The sequence below is a fragment of the Colobus angolensis genome, unplaced genomic scaffold, assembly GCF_000951035.1.
Source record: "Colobus angolensis palliatus isolate OR3802 unplaced genomic scaffold, Cang.pa_1.0 Scaffold383, whole genome shotgun sequence".
NCBI classification, from domain to species: Eukaryota; Metazoa; Chordata; class Mammalia; order Primates; family Cercopithecidae; genus Colobus; species Colobus angolensis.
This window is the reverse complement of record NW_012117188.1, coordinates 260,590-286,652: the sequence shown is the minus strand read 5'-3', so window position 1 is coordinate 286,652 and position 26,063 is coordinate 260,590. Positions and strand designations below refer to the sequence as shown.

Sequence of the window (26,063 nt, the reverse complement as noted above, 5' to 3'; positions counted from 1 at the left end):
ACAGAGAACGGCCACCTTGCCAGAATTACTATCATGATTCAGAAGTGTCTAGGGATCAGCAACAGAATAGACATATAGTAGGGTGCCAGAGATATCTACCTTACAGATATCAAACAGGAAGACATTTTATAATACAAAACCAGTGTCAGGGGCCTAGGAAGAAAGGATGCGACTTTTGCAAACATGAGCCTGTTTGTGTCAAAGAGACTTAATAAAGGAAATAGTTTCCTGGCTGGTTTCTGTGTATTTCTGTGATTCCTGTGATGCATTTGTGGTAAAAGTAGTCTAGAGTTTGCAGGTGGAAACAGGCAATTGGCAGCAGCAACACCTGGTAAACACATTCTGACAGCCCTGAAAAATACATTCCCAAAGTCCGTTCCTCTTTCTTTCTTCTGGCCAGTCCTTGCGCACCAGAAGACAATTTAGTTGGAAGAGTAACAGAAGTAGCAGTGTGATGATAGTAACAGATTATTTGCTTCAAACAGACTGAAGAACATATCTTCCTCTTTAAACAAATCTGACCACTTTCATTTAGTTCCTGAAGAATTATTTCTACCATCAAATATCACCCATAGTATTTTTTAAATCTCTGGTATTTGCAGATTTGTCTCATAATAATGGGAGCGAGCTCATCTTTTTTCCAGTAAAATTTATTGCAGCAGTGATAAAATATAAAGCACACCTTCAACCACGAATAATTTATTTCTGTTTAATTTAAAGCGTTTATCAATCCGGAAAGAGGGAGATGAGGAAGCCAAATCTGCTAAACCTGGAGATGACGTAAGGGAACGAATCATCAAGAGGGCCGCTCTTGAGTTTGAGGATGGCATGTATGGTATCCTTTATCCTTCTGAGCCTGGGCAAAGACATAGCCTTTGCTTTTCCCATATTGATAAGGCTATTAGACCTCTTGCATAGTGAGTCATCTCTAGTCTACGGTAACTTTTAAGGTAATTAATCAAGGCTTTGTTTTTTTTTTTTTGTTTTTTTTTTTTTTTACAAAATGTGGCATATAACCCAAAGATGTCAAGATATATAACAGATATCTCTTTGCCTTCTTGAAACAAAATGGCAATCAATAATTTGCTTAGCTATTTTCTAATACACAATAGATTTCAGTACAACTTGCATTTAATGGGAGATTATTGGGAAAAGAGATTACCCAAGATGAGTGTTTTCAAATCTCAGAATTCTTAGTAATAACCAGTGCTATTTACTTGCTCTCTATCCTGACATTTGCATACTCATTGAAAGATCCAACTTCTTAACAGCCCTCTTATTCTCCTAACACAGATCCTGTGAGTACCCTTTTATATCTGATATTTTGTAAGGGTATTCAACAAATGATTCAAATTCTGCTTTAGATACTTTGTCAAGAAAAGGAGGTAGAGTAGACATAATTAATATTTGGATTTTGAATGCATTTAACAAGTCTGTTCACCATGTTGCTAGTTTTCACTACAGCAGACATTGAATTATTAATACCAATAACACATATAAATACACATAGCATATGATAAAATGAATTTTTGTTGAATGGTGGATACAGTAAAGCCATACTTAAAGACCTAGGACCGAAAGAATGAGAGACATGACAAATGCCTCCATTCTCTGAGCTTCCCTAGTCCATGAATGTCAGTCTTCCAGACTGTGATCTTGACTGGAAGAACTTTTCTTTTTCTCCTTTCTTTTTACCTCTACCTCATTTTTATTCATTTTTCAGTTTACACCTTGTGTTATGGTGCAAACCTTCATAACGGAAAAGAATAGCATGTTGCTGCTCTTCCAGCTCTTGTATCAGCAAGGTGTGCAGTCAACCAAGTTGAATTAGTAGGTGAAAGATGGTCACTGGACTTTCTTCTCAACCCGTCTTACCCTGACTTACCATTGATGTTTAAACACCAACTATAATACTGATTTTAGGTGTTCTTTATTCAGTTATTGTATTGCCTGTGAAAAATATTTGCAAGTCAGTTTATGTAAATGGTCTTTCCGTATCTCCTACTTTTCAACCCAAAATACATTGACTTTTTTCCTCCCTGGTGTTTGACTTTAAAATATTAAAGAACTGAGAGAATGCTAGAATATGATGAAAGAGTTGAGGTACCAGGCTTGTAATTTGGGTTGCTCTGTCCTAAAAATACCTGCTCATAATGGAATTAATATCCCAGTGTGTTATGTGCATTATTGAGAAATAAATCACACATAACACTGTACTAGACTGTGATAGAACATTAGAGGTAAATCAAGTAGCTATAATCATAGCTTCATAGATTTACTGTATCCACAAGAAGTGACCTGGGTCATTGAGTTGTACTGCTGGCCTTTGTAGTGTGTAATATGGCACCATATATAAACCTCCTCTGGCCTTGATTCATGAAGATTTCACTGTTAGAATCTCATCAGAGTGCCATCATTCTTTGTACTAGTTCTGGTGAGGTATTTGGTGTGCAGTGGTAGTGAACAGTAGTGGGCAGTAGTTCCGGGCAGTGTATCTTTGATCTGATCAGCCTGCCTGTGTTGATAGGCAGGATTGAACCTACATCATTGAGTAGTAATCATTGTCACTCCTGTTTTGATCATTTAAGGAAGAAGATGCAACAACCTCAGTTAACTCTTTGATGCCTTAACAACAGCTACTTTATATATGGGCTCAATTGTATTTGCTGAAATTTAATTTCTTCCCCACTTTTCTTTTTATGTCACAGAACATTCAGTTACCAATGAATGTTACCATAGAAACCCAAAGGATCTGATATACTTTTAGGCAGAAATTTTGGTATTGTCAGAAAACTTTTTTAAAATTTAAAAATGGTAACTCCATTTATCAATAAAGATGATAAAAAATGATCTTTTGGCAGGAGTTTTGAATAGTGAAAATAATTCTTTAAAAGTCAAGCCGTGTTTAATAATCAGTCATAATACATCAACCCAAATTTGTACAGCACATTAATGAAAATGTGCTTATATTTTTGTTAAAATGTAACAAATGGCTAGCTTCTGAGGCCACTACTTTGATATTGGTGAGAAAGCATATTAATGTTATTGAAAAAGATGTGACTAATTGGAGACTTTTTTTGAAAAATTACAAAATAATGCCCAGAGGGTGATTGGAGAATATATTCATTTATTACATTCAGAGTAAGCCACCTTTAAATAAAGTTTCCATTCAGATCTATATATGTAGAAGATTTATGGTATAACTTCTCTACTTTTTATATGCTGGACCTTAACATCTTTTTTTTCTAGCTAATTTGGGCATAGGAATCCCTCTCCTGGCCAGCAACTTTATCAGCCCAAATATGACTGTTCATCTTCAAAGTGAAAATGGAGTCCTGGGTTTGGTAAGATGAAAACTTGTTTTTTAAAATCCAATCTTAATGAAGAATGAGGTATTTCATGTTGTGAAATTTTTTATTAAATTTTTTTTAATTTCAATAGCTTTTGGAGTACAAGTGATTTTTGGTTACATGGATAAATTGTATGATGCTAAAACCGGAGATTTTAGTGCATCCATCACACACAGTGAAATCTGAGTTGTTGCTTAAAGTGCCCAACCTTATTTTTCTTTTTATCATAATAAAATATTTAATTTTTCCCTTAAAATGTGAGCAAGATAGTATTGTATTTTATGTAGTAGATGGTACGTTCCTGACTCTGGGCTTTCTGACTGCATCTCCCATGTGGAACCTGATTCAGAGAGACCTCATGATTTCCTGTGTAAACTCTTTCTCATCCTTCTGTTGTTGGACAAGATAATGAAGGTTCTCAATAGTTCTATGTTAAATAGAATTAAGCCTCAGAGTGAGAAATTGAAGAGGAAGGTTTCTACTTTAGGACAGGGACATTGTTTGAGTTGATTGCCTCAAAAAACTGTAGAAGTTCTCCTCTCGTTCTCCTTTCCAGGCCCTATTGTCCAAAAGGTTAAATTTTTTTCTTCCTTAAGATTAAGCATCCAGATGAGCTCAGTTTTCTTAGTTAGGCCATATTTTTTCATTATTATAATAAAATCGTATATTTTTTGCTTCCTGTATGACATTTTAATTTAATTAACAATGGCAGGGATTTGGTTTGTCTATTCATAATCTTTTATTTCTCAGTAGATCATAACTGTTAATGCAATAGAAATTATGCATATGGAAACATATTCATAATTCAAAGTATAAATAATGATCATGGGCATATAGTTGATACTCATTGAGGCAATCATCGTGCCATTTTCAAAGACACAAAAATGATATATGTTTGGATAAAAGCAGATTCATGTGGAAGTCAAAGACTTGCTTTTTTTTGTTTGTTTGTTTTTTGAGGCTTAATCTCTCTGTGTCGCCCAGGCTGGAGTGCAGTGGCGCGATCTTGGCTCACTGCAACCTCCGCCTCCTGGGTTCAGGCCATTCTCCTGCCTCAGCCTCCCAAGTAGCTGGGACTACAGGTGCCCGCCACCACGCCTGGCTAATTTTTTTGTATTTTTAATAGAGACGGGGTTTCACCATGTTAGCCAGGATGGTCTTAATCTCCTGACCTCGTGATCCACCCGCCTTGACCTCCCAAAGTGCTGCAATTACAGGCATGAGCCACTGCGCCTGGCCAAAGATTTGCGTTTTTAAGGTGCCTTAGAGATTATCTAGAGTGATCAAATTCCTAGTTTTGAAGAAAAGGGGAATAAATTTGTGGATTTTCTGTGGCCAGTGTTTAAAGGAAAATTTACATCGTTCTGAACATTAGTTGCCACTTCAGTTTACAGGATAAATTTGTGGTCTCTCTCTAGAAAGTATGTAAAAATTTCACAGCCAATGTTTCTTCATTTTTGGCTCCATCTTATATCTTGTGCCTTTTTATTTTTTTATAATTTCCTCCCTTTTCATCGAATATATGTGATATTCTTTAACTACTTGCCCTATTTAAATACAGTTATGTTATAAAAACATGGAAAATTTTAAAAACTTTACTGAGAGTAGCTGTGCAAAAGGAACATAAGGACATAAGTATATTAAAACTTAGATGTAGTGAGGAGTAAGATTAGAAACCCAAATTCAGGCCTACAGTTTACAAATCAGAAAGCTAAAAGTTTGTCTCTCCAGGTCCTTCTAGCCAAATAATGTGATGTAGTTTGTATTCATTAATCCTCATGGAAAAGTTTTTGAATAACATTGGTTGCATAGTAGGTACTAAATCTTTTTTCTTTGATTTTTATATTTTTAAGAGAATGGGGTGTCACTATGTTGGCCAGCCTGAGTTTGAACTGACCTCAAGTGAACTTCCTGCCTCAGCTTCCCAAAGTGCTGAGATTACAGGCATGAGCCACTGCCCTGGCCTACATTAGTTTTACCATTAGTTTTGCTGACCTACATTTCTAATACATTTTCATAGTAGGGACTAAATAATTACTTTTTGTTTTATGGACTTGTGTTTCTAATAGTATAGCATTTCTTTCAAATTGGTAATTTTTAGAAAATATTTTTCATTTGCCCAATCACAACTTTAGTATAGAAAAGACTAACATAAGAAACAGAGCCATGGACACAACAGAATTATTTTTCGAAAGTTTACCTCTAGTCTTTGGATGATAAATTTCTAGGGTTTTTAGAGAAGTTACTTATATTACAGTTTTAATATGTGATTCAGTGAGAATCTTCATTTACTGATTTGATGTATGCTGTATTTGACAGGGTCCATATCCACGACAACATGAAGCTGATGCAGATCTCATCAATGCAGGTAAGCTCACTTATTTCTAGCCCTTCCCTTTGCTGTTAATATTGTGCTAAATAATAAGAGTTTGGACTCAATTCTTTGTCTTTTCCTGGAGAGCACTCCATAGTATTCATTGTTGAGGAGGGGAGACAAGATTTTTTTAGGTCTTCCCTTGTTCAGGAATGAACAAGATAAAGGAGGAAATGCAGATGACGGCACATTTAGTGGAAGAGCTTTGATGGATCAATCAATCAGGGTCCTGCCTATGAATAGAGAGCACTCTTACATAGGGTAATTGAGAGTTAGAGGAAGGGACAATTTACAAGGGCATGGATAGGATTAAAAGAGACCATGAAAGGATGGTAAAATTCCACAGGGAGTTATCACCTCTGGGCTTTCTGGGGCAGGTTGCTGTGATTTGACTGAGTTCCTCTACCAAAGGCCACTTAATAGGAACTGTGACCTTTGGTAGAATAACTCAGTCAAATCACAGCAACCTGGTTGGGTGGAGGGTCTCCACTGACTGCTGGGTTGCCTGCCTGTGCCTTCCATCGGTGAATCTCAAGTCAAAGTAGGTCAGCCTTCTTAGGATAGAGAAGGGTGGGAGTGAATCCATAGCAGCAAAAAGAAAAGATCTGGTAAAAACCGGGGTTTTTGTTGGTGGTGATGCTTACTATTTTCTAGTTCTCCTTGGAGCAGGAGAGGAGCTTAAGGAGGTTCTCTGCTGGTAAGTACGATCTGGTGATGTAATAAATGTAGTTTTGTTGAACTGGGGACTAGAGCCTTGTCTTCCCTTTTATTCCTACAGGCATATATATGCTTTGCCTTTTATTACTAGCCTTTTCTTTGACTGGGACATAGCCTCATATATTAACAGCCTAGAGGAGGAAGAACAGGTCAGGTCTTTTGGTCATCTTCACTGCCTATGCTTGAGGCAACACTGCCACCACTTTGGAGCCGTATATCATCCCTGGAGATGCTTGAGGCAACACTGCCACCACTTTGGAGCCGTATATCATCCCTGGAGTGCAGCTGCCCATAAGAAGCTAATTTTTAGGTTCTAGCATGATTTTCTGTATCCTTCTTTTATTCATTCTGCCCCCGCAAAACTATTATTCTTACTTTGCATTCAAAAATAGTATGTGTAAATTTCAGATGACAAGTAATATGAGCTGAACATAAAGGCCAGCTGCCAAGTAAAATTGATGTTTGATACTTAGAATTTTTGAATGTGAAACAGCTTCTGGTTGAATAGTTGAATTAGTTAACACGACTCAACTCTGAAAGGCCTACTGTGATAAAGCAATGACATTTAACCAAGGCTGTAATTTAATTGTACTATACCCTTTAGCAGTAGCTCATTGATCTGTGAAAATATTTGCTGCTTGGTTTAATTAATTTATGATGTTAGTGAGTTACTTGCAAAATGAATAACTGCATGTTCCAAACTTCAGGCTTCCGTTTATAAAACCCACTTTCCTTGGAAAAGTTGTTAACTTTTTCAACGTGGTTGGACAGTAGGTGTTTCTGATTCCATAGAGCTTAGAAGTAACTCAGTCCAAATGAAGCCACCAATTTTATATTTCCACCAATCTTAAATTGTATACACTGTATACACTGAGTTATACCTGCTGATAACCTCACTTGCACAGAGGTACAGACAGCAGTGCTTGGAACATTCCAGAGGTCCCATCAAGATCTGGGCTCTCACCTAGATTAACCCAATGCAGTTGTGAAATTTCTAAGTCTCATATTTTTGCTTCTGTATTGTGTGTTTTGCGTTCTTCATTTCTTAATATTTTCTTATTTTAATATACAGTATTTTAAATGACTTGACTTTTAATTAAAGTTGCTTTAGAAAGAATCACCATGTTTAATATCCCTGGCCCCCTGCCATGTCCTCTTCTCTACACTAGGGGTTTTCAATGAGGTGGGATCTGATTTGCCCCCAGAGACATTTGGCAATGTCTGAGGACATTTTCGATTGTCACCCCTGGGGGAGTGACATCTAGTAGGTAGAGGCCAGGGATGCTGATAAACATCCTACAACAACCAGAACAGTCTCCCCATCCCCAGAGTTAACCAGCCCCAATGATCAATAGTGCTAAGCAGGAGAAACTCTGCTCTAGAGGTACATGTATCACATCTGAAGAATCACAGGCCTGCAGTCTAAAGTACAGATAACACAGCATTCCAGGTCTCTGTAGTGGTTGCAACCAACCATTATAGCTTTTTGTCTTGCTGTCTTGCTTCAAGGATGTTTTTGTGTACCCATTCTGGACTGCTGGGTGTTTTCTGATAATGGCTCATACTCTTCTTTGCATGTCTTTGCTCTTAGTGTGTCTTTCATGAGATTTTGTTCTGCTCCATTCCATTGTTACCCCATCTCCTTACTGATAACTTTCTATCAACATTCATTATGCTTATCCTTCAAGTTCCAGCTCATTTTTCTTCTCCAAATCCTGCTGTAGCTCAGAAATGCCCTTCCCCTAAACCCACAACATATCTAGTGTCTCTCCGAGAAGCATATCACATTTTGCCTTGTAATTATTTGTTTATCTCTCCTTCTGTATAGTAAGTTCCTTTTGCTTAGGGCAGTGTGGTCCAAGTGTGGTCCCCAGACCCACAGCATCAGCATCACTGGAAATGTTTTAGAAATGAAATTCTCAGACCTCACCACACACCTACTGAATTAGAAACTCTGCATTTCATAAATCTTCCATGTGATTCTGATGAATGTTAAAGTTTGGAAACCACTAGTTTAGATCACCCAAATTTGGTTTATAACACTGTTTAAGGCATATAGTAGGCATTTACTATTGTATGGATGACCTTTAAATCATGAGCCAAAGAACTCAGTGACCATGAAATTGATAAATTTATTGTCCAAATATGAAAAATTCAGATATACATAAAGAAAAATTGGAGGAGACAGAAATCATCAAGAATAGCCAAGTAAGAAAGCCCTCTTTATGTTGCTTGTCTTTAGTTATGACTTTTCTTGACCAAACTTGGGCATTGTATGTGAAAACCATGGATTCAACTTTAGGATACTTATTTTTGTTTAGATATTAGATGTTTAAAAAGGCTGAAAATTAACCTTGCTTCAAAAGAATGTAATTTTTAAGATACTGTAATGTATTAGCAGAGGCCTTGATAATGTTTTTTCAAGAGAGTTGTTTTCTGGGCTCCTTAATAAAACTATGCTTCACAAATAATATAGGGAGATCCAAAGCTCTTCCCATTGATCTCAGTTTCCTGTAACATGGTAAATATGCATTGTATGTATTATCAGCCAGTACAGATTATCTTTTGGAAGTCAGTGTTATTTAGCTCCTAAAAAAAAAGAACTGGGATTTTTAATGTTTTTCTTCCTTTTTGTCCTACAAATTCCTCTTCTTTGACTTGCCGCCTTACAGGACTGATGAGGGTCTGAGTTTGCAGGTTATAGACGCTGTGTCTAGAATAAGGTTTAGTTGTGTTATGCCTGTCTTAAAAACTAGAGCTCACACAGGCTGGCTGTCCAACCCCACCATATAAGCCAATTGCTTGGTCCTGTGGCATTTATCCCTAGAGGGGCAATGGCATTGTCTCTTTTATAAGTAGCTTTGGAGAGAGGAATAACAAAAATGGCGATAATAAAAGGTGATGTTTATAGAGCCCTTTCTCTGATCCAGGCAAGTTAGAGTAAGGACTTTGCATGCATTGTCTAATTTAATCCACTAAATCTTACATGCTGTTAAGCCCCTGCTAACCATACCAGGAAGTATTTTAAAAACTTTTCAGTTTTGTGGTATTTTAAAAGATACAACGATGTTTCCATCATTTAGAATAAAACTCCCTCGAGAGATATATATTTATATCAAGATGAAATATTTATTTATTTATAAATAAGCTTACTCTTTCTCCATACTCAAGTTTGAATGGAGGGGGGTATTGATGGAAAAGTTAGCTTTCGGGAACGACTTGAGAATTTGAGGATATAACTGTGTTGCATAGCTAGGGATATTCAGACTGCTTGTGGTCCTTTTGTTTCTGAGAGCTATTTCCTTTCCAATTTTGGAATAACAGTTTTGCTTCTCTTTCTTTTTGTCTGCCCTATTATACTGGGGCCACGCATGGGGTGTTCTCAAACAGGTGACTTATCTTTGGCACAGTGGTATGTTAGCACCTTCCTGGTTGAGACCAGAAGCTATTCCCAGGCCCCTGAAGCTCCTGAATAGACAGGAAATAGATCACAAGATGGGAGTGGCTTATTAGTTCTATGGGGAGTCGATGACCTTGAAAATCTTTTCCAGCTCTGAACTTCATTATGAGATGTAAGTCTTGGGAGATGTCCTTCCAAGGAGACCTCTTGGAAGTTAACCTTAAATACATTGGCCAGTATTACCATGTTATTCCCTGATTTTATGAAAATTTTGTGGTTTTAATAGAAGCTTATGGGGCAAGAGGGTACAGATGAGTCAGAAAAACAAAGAAAAGTGGAGAGAGATGAAAAGTGGAGAGTTCAGGCCAAATGAAATTAAGGAATTAGGTGGGTCCTTTTTTTCTATATGTGTTTTCTAATTTTAATTTTATTTCTCCCCAGCTTCATTGAGATATACTTAACAAATAAAAATTGTTTATATTTAAGATGTATAACGTGATTATTTGATATACATATACATTGTGAAATGATTACCACAATCGTTAATTATCACATCCTTCATCTCACGTAGTTACCTTTGTTTGTAGTGAGAACTCTTAAGATCCACTTTTCTAGCAAATTTCAATTATATAGTATAGTATTAACTATAGTTAATACTATATGCTGTACGTTAGAGTCTCAGAAGTTATTCTTATCACTGAAAGTTATTTGTTGATTAAAAAAGAAACTGCGGTGCATATCCTGTGTAATTCTCTTCAAAATTGCATTCCTTCTCATGTTCATACTGATTCCACAGTCACTCTGTCCCAGTGACTTACAGTAGCATTGGATTCTGACAGGTGTTACCCCAGAACTCCCTTCCTCCTCATTCCCAAGTAGTATTTAGCAGAGGATTGTGAAGGGAATGGGGATGGTGAGAGGCTGGAGAGGTATAGACAATAGAGGAGTGCATTTCCTATAGAACGGGGGTCCCTAACCCCTGGGCCGTGGACCAGTACCAGTCCAAGCAGGAGGTGAGCGGCAGTCAAGCCAAAGAGCATTACCACATAAACTTGGCCTCCTCTGAAATCAGCAGCAATATTAGATTCTGGTAGGAGCCCAACCGAACCCATTGTAAACTGTGCATATGAGGGATCTAGGTTGCCCGTTCCTTATGGTAACCTAATGCTTGATAAGCTGATGTGGAACAACAGTTTCATCTTGAAACCATCCCCATCCCCCAGTCCGTGGAAAAACTGTCTTCCACGAAACCGCTCTGAGGTGCCAAAAAGGGGACTGCTGCTGTAGAGAATTTCCAGACAATAAGAAAACAAAAAGTGATCTGCTTTTTATTGTCATCGTGCAAAGGCAAAAGCAATGTCAGTGACAAAATACTTTCCACCACAAAAGGTTCCTGTTGTGTCCCCCCACCTGCTATGTTACTGCATTTTGGTAAAGGGAGTTTAAGTTTTTTTGGGAATGGAGAAGATATGGACCTCTGTTCACCATGATACTCTTAGAAATCTAATAGCCTTTTCTTTCTTTTGTGTGTGTGTGTGTGTGTTTAGGCAAGGAAACAGTTACTATTCTTCCAGGAGCCTCTTTTTTCTCCAGCGATGAATCATTTGCAATGATTAGAGGGTACGTAATAACAGAGCCCCTCATGTTTCACACTGTGTGGAATGAGCTGAGTCATCCTCTGAGTGTGTTAGCAAGGCTCTGAAACACAGTCACATTTCCCAGCCAGAAAACTATCAGGAGTTTGTTTGGCTGCATGATGTGAAATTATTCACATTGAATGTTGGACATTGAATATCCAGCCTACTGTTAGGAAAAGAATCCCCAAAATGGAATCCATGTCTTTGTGCCAACCAGACTGAAATAAACATTTATAAGGTGCTTTCTGAGGATTCTAACATTTTCTTCAAACTGTGTTCACTTTCTAGCTAGTGTTTGTGTTCAGATAGTCACATTCTGCCTCACTGAAGGAAACAATCTTCCTGTGTACAGCTGTTCATAGTTTGTTATTGAGCCAATATATACTATAACATTTTTTTCACAAAAGAATTCTTAATGATTATTTCTCTGTCAGCGTGGAGCTCTATTAGGAAATCAGTTGTATGGTGGGGGGAAGCAAATATATTTTGGTGGTATGAAGTTATTCTAATTGCTGGCAAGTTCAAGCAAAGGGGACAAAAGCTTGTGAGGTTCACTTTATTCTTCCTCTTTCTTTCTCAGGGGACATGTCGATCTGACAATGCTAGGAGCGATGCAGGTTTCCAAATATGGTGACCTGGCTAACTGGATGATACCTGTAAGTAGACATTTTTTATTCTGAATTACGTTTGGATCAGAAGAGTTACTTTTTAAATACTAAGAAAAAGGTCCATGAGATCACAATTCTTTAAAAATGAAATATTTTAATATATATTTCTTACTAGAATCAAATTTTAATTAAGTAAGCACTGAGAAGTATTCAGCTTTGCCAATTTACTCTTCAGTTGGGACTGAAAGTAGGCAAGATCAGAGCCAAAACATCTTCCTTAGAAGAAACCAAGTTAGAGAAGACTTAAAAAACAGAAAAAGGGCTAATTATACTCTGAAAGTAAGAAATACAAATATTTACCATAACTAAAGTTTTAAACTAGGAAGAACAATTAACAAGTCTGTTAGCGTTGTTAATTGTTACTTAACGTTGTTAATTGTTAATTCTATTAATCAGTGATTGAAATCATCTTGATTGGTCATGTGACCCCATAATCATTGTCCTCTACTATGGAATTCAAAACATGAGAGTTTACTATCATTGTGAAATGTGCAGTTGTCATTTAATGACGTAAATCAAGGAAGAAACCTCCTAGAATTAGCTTTGGAAAGAGGACTGTTATCACTGCTTAATTCATGAGTGTAGTTCATTGTAGACCAGGTTGTTGCTTCCCAGGTACATGCATGGAAACAACAATGGGTGTGTTTATGGTTATGAGCTCATTTTGGCTGGTAGCTCAGTTGCTCTTTGTGTGTGTATTCAAGGATTTCCATATTCTTCTATAGAACCAGCTAAGAAGAATCTTGTCAAATAACTGAGACTGGTGGTCTATGATATGACAGTTTTCTTGAAATCTCTTAAATTTGTTTTTTAATAATTTTTTGAGGAAGGTGGATTAATGCAGTTGATAACACTGTTAGAGATCATGTTAGTCTAGCTCATTTGATCTGATGTCACTTGAAATGTTGTTTAAGTTTTGATAATTATTCAAACCCTAGTTTCCAAATCAGAGTTTTAAGAAATTTCAATGCCTGGGTTCCAGCCCAGGTAGTCTCTAATTTAATTAATCTGGGATGTAGCCTGGACACTGGGTCATTCAAAGCAACTCAGATGGTTCTAGTATGTGACCAGGTTTGAGAACCAGCATATTAAAGATTGATTACAACTCACCTCATTTTAAAATGTAAGAGAAAAACATCATTGAGCCATCATAGTAAGAACTCTTAGCAAATTGTGGATTATATTGTTAGTTTAGTTGTAAAAATATTGATCTTTCAGAATCAGCCATAGTTACAAGGGTTAGCAGCTTTTGATTGCTTTGAAAAAAACAGGGAGAGTCTCTTGAGTATCACACAGTGAATCAGATAGAAAGTTTATAGAAATACTTGCGTAGGATATTACAATGTATTTCTGTTTTCAAATTTTAGAAAAGGGCCATATGGGGTAGTAGAGTGAGTATAGGAAAGCAAGCCCTGGATTTTAGCACTAACTCTACCAGTAATCAAGGTGTGACCTTGAACATTTCACTTATGCTCCTTGGCTTAAAATGCCCTCATCTATAAAGTGAGGGTTTGAAACCAGATAATGTTAGGGGTCTCATTTGGTTTTCTTAGCTTAGTGGGTAAGAGCAAGGCCCTGTAGTGAGATAGTCCTGGATTAAAGTCTTATTTCTGACACTTGCTGGCAGTGCAACTTGAGCTAATTTCCTATTTTTTCCTCATCTGTAAAATGGGAATCATATAATAGTACCTACTTTATAGGACTATATGAAGGAATACATGTGACAATACGTACAAAGTACATAGCATAGAGCTTGACACATAGTACCTGGTAAATAGGTTGTTGTTCTTATAAGAAGTTGCAGATTCTTGGGAAGGAAGAGAAAAGCATTGGGTCCTATGAACAAATGCAATAGGGTTTTAAATACATCTATTTCTCTGTACTAATGATTTTTGAAATCAGTGTGCACAGTGGTCCTGGGTATGAAGCAGAAATGTGTTAAATATCTTCTTCCCTTCGGGGAACATGGGCATCTTTATATCAGTATAACATTTGTTTATATTATGATTTAGCATGTAGTAAGCATGTTATACTGATATGGAAGTTCTCATAGTGACAGTGTACACTATGTAGTTATTTGTTGGAAAGCTTTGCAGATGTGTATCATATTTTTACATATCCTGTTAAGATTCCTGTGAATGATTAAAATACAAATGTTTATTACTTTATACTTTTCTCAATATAACTTAGAGCCCATGAGTTCCCGAAGGAATGGACCTAGTGGGGTGAACAGCTCTGGAGTTCTGTAGGAACATCATGAAAATCTAGTTGAGAAAAATTAAGCATAAGAAGTGTTCTGGGGTGTGGTTCCACTGTTTTGGTAGTGGAAGTTGGTAGTGTTACTTCTGATTAGCAATTTTTTTGTTACTTTCATAACTGATAATCATTTCCTAACTTCTTTGTATGGGATGCACCATGCATATTTTCACTGTTTGAGACTCAGGGCAGCTTCAGAATCTACTCCATGAGGTTTAGTTTGGTTTTAATTTCAGCCCTACCCCTTACAAATTATGTGATCTGGAGCACATGTTTTGGCTAGGATTAAGTGAGAAGAAAATGAAGTGAACACTGCAAGCACTCTCTAAATAGTAGCTATTAAGTAATGCTCTGTTACTTAAAGTTAAAATGGAAATATTTACATTAAAATACGCTGGTATAAGCGAGATGATTTTACAGGAGCCAGTACAACCTGCTTATCCTAAGTCCCTATTCAAGCACCAAAATTAAGCCCTTTGAGGGCACATTTTTTTCATTTATTCGTTATGGATAAAGATAGAGTTTACCTTCCTTATGTAATTTCAGTAAGCTATCTATTTTTATTTGTCCCAAAGATTTGTTGACTTATATAATTTAAATATGTTTTTATTGCAAGATCTGGCAGTCAAGAAGCTGAAAAATTCAACTTTACTATATCATTTTTCATTTACTTTTATCTTTTTCCTGAGTTTAATAATCTTTCAATGGCTGTATGAGCCATGAGTTCTCAGCATCATGACATCATCATCAATCATTACAGCATCAGATTACAATAAACATTAAGCCTTCAGGGCAAGCAAACAGTGTGGGTGCTATTTGTCTTACCCTTTAATAGCTTCTTAGTATGCAGTGTTGGTCTCATGTACACAGATTTTTAGCAGTTCTACCCTGAGCATCCAAAGGAGGAAAACTTGACAAAACAGTAGTTGGCTCCTTCAAGCTCCCTGTTGATTGTGATGATGGTAAAACCCCAGGCAAGCAAATAAATGATGGAAAGATGTGCAGTCCGCTGAATCTATATTCAGAGCTGCTCTAGTGCCTTCTGAATGCCTATTTTTGGAGAACAGCTGGCATTGATTATTGACTTATGAAGGGAAGCATATGTGTATGGTCAGCAATGAGAGCTGGTTATGAAAGCACAAAATAGCAGCCCACTGGACAGGGCTGCAGTACATGAGTGGCACAAGAGCCAAGAGCCCTCCTCTATGTGGAGAGGATTGAATGAGGCATTCTTAGAGCAAGAAAGAATGGGACACTTTTGGTGTCTTTTTTTTTTCCTTTACTCCCTCACATTTTTTCACATCTTTGTGTATTTGAAAAGAATAAATACGAATTAATGTCATACTCATATGTGCTATGTATTTGAGCACATAAAATTGATTGGGTTCTCTCGACATGCTACCTGTTTTAAATAAGTTAAGTCTCTAGTATTCCTGGTTATAAAACTACAAGGGAGTTTGTGTTCAAGATTCAATCTGTTTAGTTGCATCAATTGTAATCCAAATATTAATCCAAAATATAGATATTTAAATATATTATGACATAGGTGAAGAAATAAGCATAAATCTCTAGATATTGTTTTAACTTGAGTGTATTGTTCATTTGGTCCTGAGGTTCAGGAAAAGAAAGACAGGTGGAAAATCCATATGAGGTCATATGAAACTTTTACAATTAGTAATGCCTTTGTCTTATTGATGTAACGTAGTGGAAAGCTCGTAAAACTTTGGAATTAGACAGACTTGAGCATAAATACTGGTTCTTTACTTATTGATCATGTAGTGTATCACTGTTATAGTATATTCATTGGTAAAATGACAATTTTTAACTCATGCTTGTTCTGAGGATTGAATTCACTAATTCATTCAACATGTATTGATCTGGCATATATTAAGGGTCAGGCACTATTAGATATAAAGGATAATGTTTTGGGGGATGCAGTAGTTAACAAAACAGACAAAATTCTCTGCATTTATGGAGCTGATATTCTAACAGGGGTCAGCAAACTGTGTTCCCTGTACCAAATCTGGCCCACTGCCTATTTTGTAAATTTTTCTTGGAACATAGCCATATCCACTCATTTACGTATTGTTTATGGCTGCTTTTGTACTGCCACAGCAGATTTAAGTAGTTAGGTTAGGAACTGTGTGGCTTGCAAAGCCTAAAATGTTTACCATTTGGCCCTTTACAGAAAAAGTTTGCCAACTCCTGCCTTAGATCATTGATTTGACACTTTTTTTCTCTAATATAAGCAAGTAATGTCCTACAGATTTTTATATTGTTTCAGTCTCTTCAAAATACTTTCTAATTTTCCTTGTTATTTTTTGTATGGCCCATTGTTTATTTAAAAGTATGTCAGTTTCCAAATACTTGGTGATTTTCCACATAACCTTAAAAAATTTTTCAGTTTAATTATTTTGAGGTGAGAGAACACACTTTATGATTTCAGTCCTTTTAAACTTGAGACTTGTTTATGGCCCAGAATGTAGTCTATTTTAGTAACTGTTCCATTTGCACTTGAATATATATTCTGCTCTTGTTGGGTACAATGTCCTTTTTTTTTTTTTTGAGACGGAGTCTCACTCTGTCGCCCAGGCTGGAGTGCAGTGGCCGGATCTCAGCTCACTGCAAGCTCTGCCTCCCGGGTTTATGCCATTCTCCTGCCTCAGCCTCCCTAGTAGCTGGGACTATAGGCGCCCGCCACCTCGCCCGGCTAGTTTTTTGTATTTTTTAGTAGAGACGGGGTTTCACCATGTTAGCCAGGATGCTCTTGATCTCCTGACCTCGTGATCCGCCCGTCTCGGCCTCGCAAAGTGCTGGGATTACAGGCTTGAGCCACCGCACCCGGCCGGGTACAATGTTCTATAAGTGCCAATTGGATCAAACAGGCAGTTAGTATTGTTCAAGTGTTCTGTGTCTTATCAATTACTGAGAGAGTAGTCTTGAGATCTTCAGCTGTAATTGTGGATTTTTCTGTTTTTCTTTCAGTTATATGACTTTTTGCTTTATCTGCTTTAAAGCTGTCACTGCTTGCATTCATACACGTTTAAGCTTACATTCTCTTGATGAATTGATCTGTCATTTTGTCTCTTCAATAATATTCCTTATATTGAAGTCTACTGTCTGATGCTGATATAGTCACTCTTCAAAGTATGTTTCTCCATTCTTCTGCCTATAACCTGTGAACACCTTTATTTTTAAGTAAGTTTTTGTAATCATATCGTTAGATTGTTATCTTATAATCTCTAAATCATAATTGGAGGTTTAGACCATTTACATTTAATGTAGTTATCAATATGGTTGGGTTTAAATCTATCAGGTTTTTTTTTTTTTTCTGTTTACTTCATCTATCCTTTTTGCCCTTTGATTTCTTTGGGATCAGTTAAGTATTTTTTGAGTATTTTATCTTTACTGTTGGATTACTTTTTAGTGGCTTCTCTAGGGTCTACCATATATGTATTTTATCACAATCTACTTCAAGTAGTATATGACTTTATATATAATGTAAGAATTGTACAATAGTAAACTTCTATTTTCTGCCCTTATTGTGTGTGTTCTTTAGTGATATTTAATTCTGCATGTGACATAAACCATAAGGTTTATGCTCTTATTTTTGCTGTAAACACTCGACTATCTTTTTAAGTAATCTTTAAAAATGAGGAAAAATCTTTTGTATTTTTCCAACATATTTTCTGTTTGTTGCACTTTTTCTATGCACAGATCTAGATTGCTGTTTGATGTTGTTTTCCTTCTGCTTGAAGGACATCCTTGGATGTTTCTTGTGGTATAAAATCTGTGGATGTCTCTCAGGTTGATCTTTTTCAGTATTTCCTTTTAAGCTGTGTTAAGATTAGTTGAGAGTAGCCTTTAGTTGCAGTCTAATTTAGCCCCACTACTGAGGCAGTTTTCTTCAGAGGACTCTGCCTGATGCTCCATATATTACACAATCTTTCCTCACTGTTTGGTAGGATTGTGAATTGTGCCTAGACTTGTGGTAGTTTTGAGCCTTTTTTTTTCTTCTTCTTCTTTTTGTCTAATGCTTGCTTAGTGGTTCTTTTTCAGGCTATGACTAATTTCTTCTCATGTATGCACATATCCATACTCTGCCAAAGACGTGAGACCTTCTTCCTCTGCAAATCTGAGCTCTCACTCTGTATAATACCTCCTTTCTGGTATTTTCAGATCTCAAATTGTAGTTGCCTCAGGCTCTCTAAAGCCAACAAAATTGCTGGGTTTCACTTCCTGTACTGCAGCTTACAAATTCTCTCCAGGCAGTAAGCTGGGGGAAATTGTAGACCTATCTTGTTGGCTTCTCTTCTTTCAAAATGGTAGTCCCAGGTAGTCCCATACTGTGTGTTGTCTAATGTCTGAAAGCTACTTTTTCGTGTCAGTTTGGTTTTTCTAACTGTTTAATATCATTAATAACATGTTTGAATTTATGTCGTTGTGTATTTACCGATGGTTTTCTTAGTACAAATCCCTAGAAATAGAATATCTTTGTCAGTATTTTAGGGATTTTGATGTATCACTGAGTTACTGGCCAGAAAAATTATCCCAGTTTACTTTCACACTGTTTCTACTCTATTACCAACACTGAGATCAGCTTTTTAAAAGCTTTATTATTTTCTTCTGTAATTTGGCTTTTCTTTTAAAAGCTGCTCTCTGGGATTGTTTAAAGGGCAGCCGTACCTTACTCTTCTGGAGGGCATTTAATCGTTTTCTTCTTGTTTTGGAGACCTTCCTTTTGGCTTCTAGCAATTATCTCTCATCAAATTCCAGTGTTGCTCTCTTTAGTTATATTAAAAAAACAACATTGATAATGACTATTCTGTGCTAGTGAATGTATCTTAGGAGAGCCATTGTAACAAGCGTGTATGTGAATGTGTGTTTACCTCTTCTGTTTATAATATTTTGAACAAACTCTAGATGTGGGATAGAATAAAAGCACAGCTATTTTTATCTCCTGTGGTACTCTTTAACCTATTCTGTTAGGGAAGCTTTTCCTCTGCCATTAATGAATACTCAGGCTGCATGACATTTCAGCTTACTCCAGGAAGATAAACAGCTCTTAGGTCACTTTAATTCATAAACTCAGTCTTCATTCAGACATTAGAGGGTTCATTCCAAAACAGTGAACAATGCTTTAATAATCATTCAAAAGCAATGCATTTCCTCGTTTTTGATCTCCCAGCTACAGTCTGCCTGCATTTGAAGAAGGTTATATGGTATTGTTTTGCTCTTTCTCTACTCCCCTCCTCTTCTAGCTCACTGTTTGGCGTCCACCAGGATCAAAATTCAAGAGAAAGGGAAGGCAAGGAAATAGGGCAGGAAAGATTTTACATAGCAGGAGACTGGTAATACTGTTTGCTGGCTCCATGATCTCTGGTCCATAAAAGTATTTAAAGCTGATCCCTCTGTGTATGTGGAGTGGGGTGAGCGGTCATCTTTAGAGACCCCCTTCTTGGTTCCTCCTGCAGCAGCTGCTCCTGTGGGTGATGGCTGGATGCTTCTCCAGCAGCTTCTGACTTTTCTGTGGTCCACTTAACACGTAGACTCTTACCGGTGGGGTCCCTCTTCCTGGGCTATCCTGTTGACAAAGCATTAAAACCTGTTGAGGTTGGTCCTCTCTCACATGGCCCCCATGTGGGAAGCACTCACATTTCTTGTACTGCCTCCAGTGATAGTGTAGTTACTTCCTCGAAACAACCCCTTTAACTTTCTCAGGTAGGAGTCAGGCAGCACTCCCTATCTGCACTCCCCATCTTTCAGGCTCTGAGTTGTCAATGGAGTGAGCAGCAGGCATACTCTTACCCCTTCCTTGGTTGCTGAGAAATGTGGGGGTAGGTAGGATACTTTTCATCAAATAAATCCTTCATACAAAACCTTTGCTATTCCTATACTGTATTCCTTGGTCCTGCTGAGGGTCCCAAGAGCCTTGGGATGTGCTTTTGACTATTGCCTTTGTAAATTCTACTTCTGCGCATCTATCCTACATGCTGGTATCTCGTAGCTCTTCTATCAGTCAAAAGTGAGACAGTAAGATCTCATCTAACATATGATTACCACCACTTTTGCTCATGAACCTGGCTTTTTCTTGTTGCCATTAATCCTCCCTATTTATCATATTTAATTCTGCACATGATATAAATCTTACAATATTTTGCTATTATTTTTGCTCTAAACAGTCAACTGTCTTTTTAAGTAATCTTTAAAAATGAGGAAAAAAACTCTAATATGTTTCCAACATATTTGCCCATTTAAGCTCATATTCAGTTAAGCCTTGGTGCATATAAGGGTGTTTTCCATCTATGGTTCTAATACCTCTGGGCGGTTCCCCCTAGCCTGTTCTGTTTTCCACAGAGGACTGTGGAAGAACCCAGCCAAGCCCTGTTGCCCTACTAGAGAATAAAAATACTGACCCATTGGGATGGAGCTTTACTTCCTGTGCTGATTAAAAGTGCATTTAATGTCTTCAGAATTTCCAAGAGCAAAATATTCTTTCCTCTCATGCGATTTAACAAATGGACATGCATTTTTTTCAGAAAGGCAACTTTTTATTAGTGATTCACCAATTTAGGATGTTATTAGAAACATAAGCTATTGATTATACTTTTCCTGGGTGCTATATTTGGTTATCCAATAATAGTTTTATCTATGACTATCTGGAAAACATACTGAAAATTAATGTTTAGTTTCCTTATTTACACCTGATATTTTTCAGACTACAGGTATATTTAGAAACTGACATATTTGATATATTCATTTTGTGAGGAAAATTTCTCTTACTTGAAAGATCCTGTCAATGATTAAAAGCTATGATTAAGGTTTAAAAGCCACAGCTAAATTCTAAATCTATTTTTACAAGGAGGGAACTAACAGTTATTAAGCATATGCCACTGGCCAGGTTCTGAATATTTATTGCCATTTTATTCTCACAGAAACTGAGTTAAATACAAATATTCCTGTTATTATAGATGAAGAGATTCAGGCCAAGGGAGTTAACTATTCAAGTTCACATCTGTGGCAAGTGATGGAAAGAGAAGTGAAAGTACAGTCTTCTTTGCTCTTATGTGCTTCACATTCTGCCACAGGTACTTTTGGGGATATTTAACTGCCTTTCAGAATGGAAGCAAAACAACGTGCAAAATACAGAAAAATCTGTATAGCATTCTGTAAGCCTTATGAAGAAATGGTTGTCAGCTAAAGCCTGTTGTAGTTTGAAGGATATATGTTGAGTATACATGACTGTTGTTCGTGGTGGGATTTTATTGTAGGTGGACCATTTGCATGTTTGTTCTTCTGCATCCTGTTTTTTTTAATCTTTTACCCAAATTCAAAAGTTTCTACTGCCCAGTCACTTATAATTAACCTAAATGTCATATATGAAGTACTTTATCCCTTTTATTTACCCATTTTGTTTTTTATAATCTACCAATCAAAGAATTCTTTGGAAAATTTCAGGCCCTCCACAAAGAATGTTTATAAAATTATCTTGCAATACTTGCTAAATGGGAAACATTGAAGCACAATTGGAGAAATATCAGAATTATTGCAAAGGGAGGAATACTGAAGATAATTTTTAAAAAGATTAATATCTGAAAGGAGCAAAAGCAAATTCATTAGCAAGCCATTTCACCCAGCCTAGGCCCTCACACATGTTAACCTTTGACAGAAGCAAAGGGACATGAGAATGTGAAAGACTTTCTCCATCTTCAATAATCTTACAGAGATTTTGCCTTTTGATTGCTACCTGAGTCTTTTTATCTGGAGGAAAGGAAATATTTCCTTCCTTGCTGTGTTTCATATGATATATTTTGAACAACTGCTTACCTCTAAGACTTTGTTTCTTCACTGGAACGTGGATATATTCAACCCATGGACTGAAAGAAAGGTGAGCTAGATACCTGATTCCAAACCATGCTGCTACACTGCCTACCAGACACTCTTGTAAGAATTTAATAAAATATTCTCCATCTCCTCTGTTGTTGAAAGGCAGACTTCTTTGCATAGAGTGGGATTTTGGTCATTTTTGAATCAGTCGATCTCTGTCTCTCTCATGAACAATGAGTGAGTTTGATATTTGCTATAAATATCCTTTTGGCTAATGATGCATTTGTATGACTGCAGCATCCTCTTCTCATTAAACAGCTCACTTAAAAGGAGGAGAAGACATATTAAAAATGGTAGATGAGGCTTCCTCGAAACCCATTATTAGTAATATGATAAATCATAGTGTTGCTGATATGACTTAGCAGGGAATGAAACCAAAGGGCTAATGACTACTGCTGGTGACCCTGCAGCTAAAAGCTAATGAATCCTGAAGACTGAATTTTATTAAATGACTGAATTTCGCATTCCCAGTTGGCGAAACCTTTCTCTGTTCTTTTGGTTTAGAGATCATCTTGATCAACACTTTTGAAAAAATGTTTAAATATAGTCTCTATAAAAAGAGAATAGTAAATGCATACATCTAGCTTAGACAGATATCCACTTATGGTAAGTCTTGTTTCATCTGTACTCAATTTCCCTTCTCCTCAGATTATTTTGAAGCAAATGCTACATGTATTCCATCCATAAACATTTTGGCATTATCTGAAAGATTATTTTCAAATTTCTTTATAAAAGGATTCTTTTCATAAACTGCAATTCCGTTATCCCACCTAACAGTAAGGAATTAAGGATATAATTCTTTGATATCATTCAGCTATACAGCACCCTAATGTTATTAGCAGAAAACCTGAATCAGGAGAAATGAAGTGACTCAGCTCAGGCTGCAAAACTCTAGTTAGTAGCTAAGCCCTAGGACCCATCTCTTCTGTCTATAGTTTTGTAGGGATGCTCTTTCCACTACAGAGAGGAAAGTTTACCTTTGAAAAACAACATCCCAATACAAAGAACCTTCCGTGTTTCTTTCAAATACACTTAGAAGCGGCTGTGTCCAAAAACTATCATCAGAATGAATAGACAACCTACAGAATGTGAGAAAATATTTGCAATATATCCATCTGACAAATGACTAATATCCAGAGTCTGTAAGGAACTTAAGCATATTTACAAGAAAAAACTAACCCCATTAAAAAGTGGGCAAAGGGCACGAACAGACACTTCTCAAAAGAAGACATACATGTGGCCAACAAATATGAAGAAAATCTCCAGGGGCAGTGGCTCACACCTATAATCCCAGCACTTTGGGAGGCTAAGGCAGGTGGATTACTTCAGGTCAAGAGTTCGAGACCAGCCTGGCCAACACGGTGAAACCTGAACTTTACAAAAATACAAAAATTTGCTAGGCATGGTGGCATGCACCTGTAATCTCATCTGCTTGGAAGGCTGAGGCAGGAGAATCACTTGAACCCAGGGAGTGGAGGTTGCAGTGAGCTGAGGTCACACCACTGCACTCCAGCACTCCAGCCTGGGCAGCACAGCGTGACTCCACTAACAAAAAGAAAAAAAAAAAAAGCTCAACATCACTGATCATTATGATCATTAGAGAAATGCAAATCAAAACCATAATGAGATACTATCTCACTCCAGTCAGAATGACTTATTACTAAAAATTAAAGGAAAAAAAAAATGCTAGCAAGGTTGTAGAGAAAAAGGAACACTTTTACACTGTTGGTGGGAGTATAAATTAGTTCAACCATTTTGGAAGACAGTGTGGCAATTCCTCAGAGACCTAGAGGCAGAAATACCATTTGACCATGCAATCCCATTGCTGGGTATATACCCATGGGAACATAAATCATTCTGTTATAAAGAAACGTGTGTGTTATGTTCATTGCTTCACTGTTCACAATAGCAAAGACATGGAATCAACCGAAATACCTACCAATTATAGACTGAATAAAGAAAATGTGGTACATATAAACCATACTATACTATGCAGCCATATAAAGAAAAGAGATCATGTTCTTTGCAGGGACCTGGACTGATTTGGAAGCCATTATCCTCAGCAAGCTAATGCAGGAACAGAAAACCAAACACTGCATATTCTCACTTGTAAGTGGGAGCTGAACAATGAACACACATGGACACCATTGGGGTAACAACACATGCAGACGGCCTTTTGGGGTATGGGCGTAGCGAGAGCATCAGGAAGAATAGCTAATAGATGCTGGGCTTAATACCTAGGTGATGGGATGATCTATATGGCAAAACACCATGGCACACATTTACCTATGTAACAAACCTGCATATCCTACACATGTACCCTGCTACTTAAAATAAAAGTTGAAGGAAAAAAAAAAGCAGCAGCTGTGTCCCTGCAGTCACTTTACCTTTCTAGACCTCAACTCTTTATTTGTAAAGTGTGATCCATGGCATAGCTTTTATTCAACAAAATTAATTTTTTTTTCTTTTTGCATTAAGTGTTGTATTAACAATGAGGGGTAGAGTGGTGAGCAAACCCAATAAAGTCCTTTCCTGTGTAGAGAATATTTTTATATCTATGATGAGGTTAATAATATGTGGGAGACAGTACTATAAGGTCAGTGCAGTACACTAAACATGAAATATGTTGGTTTGGGAAGAACTAAATGAGTTTGCATTAGTTAAGTCATCTTGTCCAATAACATGGTATAGTTTACTATCCAGGTCTCATTTTACCTCCATTACATTTGTTACATTATTTTATACTTCTTGTCAATATTTTGAACTGAATAGTCAATTTCAGTTTCCAAATGTCTATTGCTAATATAAAGGAAAACTGTTGATTTCTGCATATTTCTTATACCTATTCATTTTACTGAATTTTCTTATTAGCTATAATAATTTTTAAAAAATTCTTAGATACTCTACACAATTCTCTTATCTGAAAATATTTTAAATTTAATCATTAAAACAATGTAAATAGTAATGATTGAGGAACTTGATTTTGGTGAATTAATTTAGAGTTTTAACTTAATATTATGTTTGCTGTTTGTGCTTCTAATAAATGTTCTTTATGCTGTTCTAGCAGTTTGCCTTTAGTCCTTTGCTTAATTTTTTAAACTGAATGGCAGTTGAATGTAATCAGCGGTTTCCATGTGTTTAATCAAAGTTCTTCACCCTGAATTTATCAATGTCATTATTTAAATTGATGTTGAATTCGCTTTTTAATACAAATAGTCAATTTTTAACAATTTGTAAGTTATTCTTGTGCCTTTTCATCTCAGATTTTCTGGCTTCTTGTGGCAATTTTGTTAATTTGCATTTTCCAAAAAGCATCCATTTCTTTTGGATTTTCAAATTCATTCACCCAAAACATGTCATATTCTTGTATACCTTTAATTTTCTCAGACTTATTTTATCTTCTCTTTATCCTAATGCTGTAGATGTTCAGAGTTACTAATTTTCTTTACTTTTACTCACTTTTTAATGTTATACTAGCTCTAGATTTGTAAATTCAAATGTTTACTTTATTTACAGTCCTTACTATTAAAATCATTTAAGGCTCTCTATGTTTCTGAAAATAATTTTAATTGCATGTCATAATCTTTGAGAAAGTTCTTATTTTCATTAATTTCTGGGTAGCTTATAATTTCAGTTTTGATTTCTTTTTTGTCCCAATAATTTCTTTTTTTTTATACTTTAAGTTCTAGGGTACATGTGCATAATGTGCAGGTTTGTTACATATGTATACTTGTGCCATGTTGGTGTGCTGTACCAATCAACTCGTCAGCACCC

General features: G+C 36.5%; 1 protein-coding gene across 2 annotated transcripts in view; it reads left to right on the top strand.

The window, feature by feature from the left end:
- The window catches only part of OXCT1 (3-oxoacid CoA transferase 1), a 138,387-nt gene that overhangs the window by 57,756 nt on the left and 54,568 nt on the right, over positions 1-26,063 (top strand). For both annotated transcript variants that reach the window (XM_011954462.1, XM_011954461.1), the window contains 5 exons: positions 721-835; positions 3,250-3,344; positions 5,670-5,718; positions 11,389-11,461; positions 12,059-12,134. In XM_011954462.1, coding sequence (XP_011809852.1) covers positions 721-835; positions 3,250-3,344; positions 5,670-5,718; positions 11,389-11,461; positions 12,059-12,134 — 408 coding nt within the window. The remainder of the gene's footprint in view (positions 1-720; positions 836-3,249; positions 3,345-5,669; positions 5,719-11,388; positions 11,462-12,058; positions 12,135-26,063) is intronic.